Genomic DNA, 7076 nt, shown 5'->3' with positions numbered 1-7076 from the left:
GTTTTAAATATCACATGTAAATTAAACATAGAATGAATTACATATCATGTAATATCATTAATACTATTTCATATCATCTTTTATATCATCTCCATATTAAGTAGTGAAGAATTACATATCTTACTCTTAGCAAAAATTAATTTTTTTACTCATCTCCATATTAAATAGTGGAGAAATTATAATTCTTCCTCAAAGTAAAAGTATTTTTTTTGGTACTTTGGGTTATTTTCATCTCTATAAAAAGTTATATATAATTAAGAACCAAATTGAAATAATTTAATCATGGCCGACATTAATTTCTTTTGTTATTACTATTTTTAATTTGTTAATTTAAAATATTATTTTACTATTTTAAATGTAATATTATGTCACAGCATCTCTCCAATTTCTCCATAGTGGTTGTAGAGCACTTTTCTACGCAATGACAAATATTAAAGAGTAAAATCCATGTGGTGTATATATATATATATATATATATTGATGGATAGTCTAATTGGTTATGTATTATCATATGACAACATCTCTCCCATACCAGGTTGTAGAGTGCCTCTCAACACAATGATAAATGCTAAGTGTAAAATCTGCTGTAATATATATATATGTGTGGTGTGTGTGTGTTTTGATGAATAGTTTAGTTGGTTAAAGTCTCTCTACAAAAAGTGGATTCAATTCTCCAATCCATCAAAATTAAGCTCCAATAATCTAGCTAAGCTAACCCTGACCCTTTGGATTCCAATAGTCTAGCTAGCAAAACTGACCCTTTGGATTCAATTCTCCAATCTATCAAAATTAAGCTCCAATAATCTAGCTAGCTAAACTGACCCTTTGGATTCAATTCTCCAATCTATCAAAATTAAGCTCCAATAATCTAGCTAGCTAATCTGACCCTGGTGAATTAATTTTGTTTATTATTATTATAATCTTTAAATATTTATTTTTTAAAATATATGTCCAAAAAAATTACAAACAAATTCACAAAAAATCACATCAAAATTATATTCTATTTAAATCCGAAATATCTAGATCACACTCTAAATCATTAACATTCTAAATAATTAATATCTTAATATCTTAGGACAGGTACATAATATCACATGAACGTCAGTAAATAATGCCACATGATTGTACCTATTAAAGGAAAAAGTAAAGTCAGGCATCTTATTTGAATCTTTGTCTGCTACTATGATTTGCGATTTGATTTCCGCCGGTGCTCTTTTTCATTTCAATTTCGGCCAATGTGAACTTTATTCCTGACTTACGCGTCATATGCGATTTATTAAAAATATTGGAAGCCACTCAAATCACATGAAAGGTACCGCTACTGCTAATGCTGTGCAAAGTAAAATACTCCTCCCACTCTACAACCTTTTAAAGTCGGCGGTACTGCTACTGGTGCTGAGAGTAAAATCTTCTTCCAACACTGCCTTTTATGGTCTGCGGCTTTGGAGTTTTGGTGGGCCAAACCATTTTAAGGTTAAATTTTGATTTTTGTTTATTCAAAACGTGTTTTGATTATATATATATATATTTGGTAGTTTGGAAAATTTATGCGAAATTTAGATTATGATAAAGTTCACAACTCAAACTTGTAATCCCAATAAATTTGTACTAAATTTTGAATAGATCGAACAATTTTTAGGTCAAATTATGATCAAATTCACAACTCATACTGTAATCCCAATAAATTCATACCAATTTTTTTTTATCGCAACTCAAATTTGTAATCCCAATAAATTCATACCAAATTTCCAACCAATTTGACCCAAAAAAAACAAATTTGACCCACAATAAAATGGAAAAAACCCTACTCACAAACTGATAACAAACGAATCACAAATAGACTACGACAATGTTTTTCCCCTCAAAAAGCACACTGGCATAAATATCAAACCAAAAGTTACCTCCAATGGATTTCTTCGTTGGAAGAATAAAACTGTCCACTCTTTTTGTCAATTCAAAAACAAGAAGAATCCAATTTTTTCATAGTGCGTTTAGCTTTAAAGATTGAATAAATTATTTATTTCATAAAGCAGGCCTGCCCATAAACATGAGAATCCGATGAATAGTTGTCATCTCATAGATCCCCATCTAAAGCCCCAAAAAAATTACATAAATATAAACTCAGCTCTGCATAGCGGCTGCAAATGTGATGCCAAAGAAATTATAGGTATCAAGAAAAGAATAGCAAGCAAGGTTTACTTTGAGAGATCTGGAATATTATTAAAATGAATCCCATCACAAACAAATACAGTATGAATGATTCAGCCACAAATATTCTCATCATGATGAATTTTCAGCAGACAGGGCAGGCCCACACAATTCCAATTAGAAAAACCAATAAGATTGTGCACTGAATGAAAAACCAATACAATAAAGCAGTGGAAATGGAAAATTCGTGAAGCAGTCATTTTTTTAATTGGACTGAGAGAAGCTATGTACTCTCACAGCTCATTAAAATAAGGAAACAGCCTAATCCATAGTACCTTTACTTGGTATAACATAAATAAAATAAAGTAGCCGAGATCCAATACCTCTTTATGCCTATGGTTTTTTAATCCCTGAATAGATAGATCCAAGACCTACTTCAAACTTCTAGATTCTCACTTAAAACAAATATATGAACTGTGAAAACCCAGGCAGGAAAATTTTCCAGAGTAGCCGAGATCCAATACCTCTTTATGCCTATGGTTTTTTAATCCCTGAATAGATAGATCCAAGACATACACTTCAAACTTGTAGATTCTCACTTAAAACAAATATATGAACTGTGAAAACCCAGGCAGGAAAATTTTCCACAGAGGAGAATCTGTGGCATTGACTGTGCTTACTGTCAGTAACTTTTCACTGAATTTTAACAAACCAGCATTGGCTGGCTTCTGAGGTGGGCATATATCCATCTCCTGGATCCCAATAGGGCATATTATACAGAAGTTACTGCTACTAGCATTATAAGATGTAGTATGGTTAAACTTTGTGTCAAATTGCTACTGCTACTAGCATTATAAGATGTAGTATGGTTAAACTTTGTGTCAAATTGCTACTGCTACTAGCATTATAAGATGTAGTATGGTTAAACCCTTGATCAGACATTCACAACTGAGCACGCAATATTAAAATGCAGTAGAGAGAACACAGCATGGATGAAGATAGTATTATTTGTTGAAGAGATAGCAAATGCGAGTGGGCAAGGAATGTACCAGCTCTTACAAAGCATTCAATGTACATATGAAAATTTGGGAACAATATGCCCCCCTTACTCATGCATCTCTTGCAAAGAATAAAGGGTTGACCTGCACTTCTATGCCCACCTCCAAAAATCTCCCAACCAAATTTTCACCTGAGGCCTCTTAACAAAAGCAAATAGCTTGTAGGAGCTACTAAAGATGAGCATTTCTACAACATCATTCTCATCGCTTGGCATGCTAGCTATGGCACTAGTAAACAGAGCGAGCTAGCATTTGAAGTACTTAGCCTAGTATTACAGCCACAACTAAAGACAAGAGGAATAATATAAATGACGAAGGCAGATCCTGGAAGAATGATGGTGCGCTGCCATATGTGGGCGTAGTATTGTATGTAGATGCACTTGGTCCCAGGCCTCCAGTAATGCCCCCCACTGTGGGACTGGTAATACCACCACTAGTAGGAGAAGTAATACCCCCGGTTGGAGTGCTGACATTGTACCCTGGAGTGGTAGTAGTTGGAGTGGTGCCAAATGGAGGAGGTGGAGCAGCACCAATACCAATCGTGGCTGGAGGAGGTGGAGCAGCACTAATACCAACCGTGGCTGGAGGAGGTGGTGCAGTAATAATTGTTGCAGGAGGAGGAGTGCTGATAGTGCTGCAAATCACTCACACCCAAGGTATCAGTAAACATCAATACTTCAAACTGAGGGTTGTGCAACCCAATACATGAGAAAAAGAAAAAGAAGAAATAAAGGGTTGTGAACAGGTTTTCAAGTTTATCCGATACATACCTCGACCCTGAAGCGTATGTGCAGCTCCCATAGCCTGTAATCACATAGACCCAACATACAACTTCTTATCTGATAGAAAGTGTACAAGTAATAACCAGAACAATTATCCAATGCAATTAAACAAAACATATATACTTGTTTTTCTAAGGCTTGGAAAACTCAAGTTTAGAATTTTACACAACAAGATCTTCAATTTCTTGTTGCAAAAGATGGATGGCAAATTGAAACAACTGGCCAGTGCCAGAAAAATACTTGGCACCAAGAAGTAAAAATGACCAAAAAGTTACATAAACATTAGAGGACAAATGCCATTAGATATCTACAGGTCAAATCATTACCATGCTAAGACTGCAATTTAGTAAGAGGCTAGACAATAAGCATCCTTCCTTTATCACCTTTAGAACTCACAGAACCAACTACAGAGCATTTGCACCAGCTTTGCTAATCAGATTAGGAAAGGCTAAAAATTGCCTTAAAAGGAAGCCAGTATCAAACTTCAAATAAATTAGCATTTTCACTGCAGATTAAGAAGAAGATAGACTTTTCACTTTGAGCTTATAATAAGCTGTAAATAATATTTCTGCTGCAATACTAAGTCAATCTTCTAATACCTATAATATATGAGGGCTAATCACAGCATCAAACCTCTAAACCCTTTTTCTTTTATCCACAACGAAGGCACTAGAGTTTAACAGGAGGGATATTAAGTTCAAACTCATGGTAAACTTTGATCGAGGTGAGAAACTAGATAAAAGTCTCAGACCTCTGGTATGCCGCCCTTGAATGGAATGCCATTGAAAGAGTTACTGTCTCTGAAAAGGTCCCTGTAGCCTATTAGGGCCGGTTATAGCATCAAACCCATAAACCCTTTTTGTTTTTATCCACACCAAGGCACTAGAGTTTAACAGGAAGGGAACTCATGTTCAAACTCCTGGTCAAGTTGGATTGATATCTGAAACTAGTTGCAAGTCCAATACCTCTGGTATTAAGCCCCTGTATGCAGCCCTTGAATGCAATGCCAGTTAAAGAGTAATCTCCCCTAGGATATTCAATCATAAGCTTCTAAAAAAATAACATGCATATCATATGGACACCCAAGGCAAGTTCGAACAGCATTTCACTTACTCGGATTGGTTGTGGTAATGATTGCATTGCCGCCGAAGTCACAGGTCCCGGGTGCCTTATTATTCTTCTGGTAGTAACTGTTGAATGCGTAGGAAGCGTGGGCTGCAACTGTTATTGGCTGATAGCATTGCCCTGCTTGTTGTACAGCTTTACAGTCTGCACCTCCGATACCACAGGCGTAATCAAGAGCGACCTGCAAGGAATTTTCTGGAACATTGGTCCTGGCCACGCACCAGCTCTGAGTCCCTGATACAGCAGGGGTGGTGGTTGTGGGGGTTGTAGGAGTAGTAGTTACAGGGGCTGTAGGGAGATTGAGGACAGGTGTAGTTGTGGGAGTTGTAGGTGGTGTTATAACAGGCGTTGGTGTTGTTATGGTAGGAGGTGTTGTTATGATCATGGAGGGAGTGGGCGTTGTGATGGGGTATGTATAATGAGAATGAGGTGTTGTGCTGGGTGTGTTGTTCCCAAATTCAGAAGGTCGAACCTTACCACTATTGGTTACAGTAGTAGCTTTCTTTTCCAAAACCTTTCTCAAACCTAAACGCAACTGTCCTTGAATACTACTCAACTCGTCCATACTCTTCCCATTTGCATCCAAAGATCCTGCCAAAACAGACCCAGAAAAGTTATCACAACTCAAAACTGAAATCCATCAAACAAAAAACATTTTCTTTCGAGCACAAGATCTCTACAGACTAACTGTAACTGGCAATAAAGTTTTATAAGGCCTCTGAGAACTCAAGATCTAAATTTGCTGCCCATTGCATAGCCTCCTTAGTTTGCTGCGGCCCTTCGAAAGAGGGGCCTAAAATAATTTTAGGCATTCATCTACTGCAAGGCTAACACCAAACCCCAATCCGCTGTTTCTCATCACTAACAACATCTGGAGTTGTTCTGCAATGTGGATTACAAACGGCCACTAAAAAACATGAAGTGTTATAAAAAAGACAGCGTAGTTGCAGAAGTTATATGATAACCGCCATGAAAACAAGAAGCTTTCTATATCTACCTATTAAAATAAGTACAACCATGCTGTTATGTAATAAACCCATAGACTAGCTGGAATACATGACTGGAAAACACTTAAGTATTGTACTCACCAGAACAATACATAGCAGATAGTAGCAACAGCACAAACACGAGTTTCAAATCTGGAGCCATTGATAGAGCAAGCTCCCTGAATGAACAAATCACCTCAACCAATATACACAAACTCCTGAGGCTCCACCTGAGCTGGGCTGAGCTTCAAGCTTCCACCACAAGCCTAGTTCACCTGACTTTGTTTCAGGTTGTGCTGAAACCAGCCAGACCCACCTGCTCTGCTCCACGTCCTTATTCTTACAAACCCAATTTACTCAACTCAGAAATGATGAATCCAAGTGCCAGGAAAAACCCATTTAACACAAGAAGTCCAAGTGAGGCCCAGCACTCTGTTTAGTTGCCTCTTTAATTGGGTTTCATAAGGACAGGGAATCCAAAAAAGGGTCAGGAAAGAAAGAGAGAATCAATCTACCTGTGAATTTTTCACATTAACTTGTGGGATAAGAATGGCATTAAGCAACCTATGAAGAACAGCTGGAAAAAGCGAGCAACGCTGGATAAATGTATTTAGACAAATTCAATTATAATTCTTTTAGAAGGCAATTGAGCTTATTATTTTGCTAACCCCCTCTTGCACCGCCCGTTGAGAGTGTTAAACGGTCGGCGGCCTCTTCTCTGATGATGGTGACTTGGTATTTTGTATTGTATTCTGTGTCAGTGGGAGCTTGTAGAGTCTACTGCTGAGTGTGTCGTATCAAACGGCTTTATTAGCGTGGGCAGCGACCATCTGCCTTGCCTGGCCTGACATTGGAATCTGCGCTCCTTTTCTTCAAATACTGCGCCTACGCCTAGCTGGCACATCACATCACAGGTATTTTGAGCTAAATCTTACTTGGTAGCTGTCTGAATCATTAAATTAATTACCAAGTATCAT

General features: G+C 37.3%; 1 protein-coding gene across 1 annotated transcript; it reads right to left on the bottom strand.

Annotated features, from left to right (window-relative positions):
* Window positions 1-3137: 3137 nt before the first annotated feature.
* On the bottom strand, window positions 3138-6710 carry LOC149223297 (uncharacterized). The gene is made up of 4 exons (XM_089385796.1): window positions 6202-6710; window positions 5102-5704; window positions 3977-4010; window positions 3138-3840 (listed from the first exon to the last, which is right to left on the bottom strand). The coding sequence occupies exons 1-4, from the start codon at window positions 6260-6262 to the stop codon at window positions 3468-3470; spliced, it is 1071 nt and encodes a 356-aa protein (XP_089241922.1). The 5' UTR covers window positions 6263-6710; the 3' UTR covers window positions 3138-3467.
* Window positions 6711-7076: the final 366 nt, after the last annotated feature.

This window comes from Pinus tabuliformis, chromosome Q, assembly GCF_031772625.1.
Source record: "Pinus tabuliformis cultivar Carrire ecotype Pingquan chromosome Q, CPIR1, whole genome shotgun sequence".
NCBI classification, from domain to species: Eukaryota; Viridiplantae; Streptophyta; class Pinopsida; order Pinales; family Pinaceae; genus Pinus; species Pinus tabuliformis.
This window is presented reverse-complemented; position numbering and strand designations above follow the sequence as displayed.

Bases quoted from the DNA above. Each gene is read 5' to 3' on its own strand.
- LOC149223297 (XM_089385796.1), bottom strand. From the start codon at position 6,262: ATGGCTCCAGATTTGAAACTCGTGTTTGTGCTGTTGCTACTATCTGCT. The intron at 4,011-5,101 runs GTAAGTGAAATG...ATGTGATTACAG, and splicing joins CATTACCACAACCAATCCGA to GCTATGGGAGCTGCACATAC. The intron at 3,841-3,976 runs GTATGTATCGGA...AGTGATTTGCAG, and splicing joins ACATACGCTTCAGGGTCGAG to CACTATCAGCACTCCTCCTC.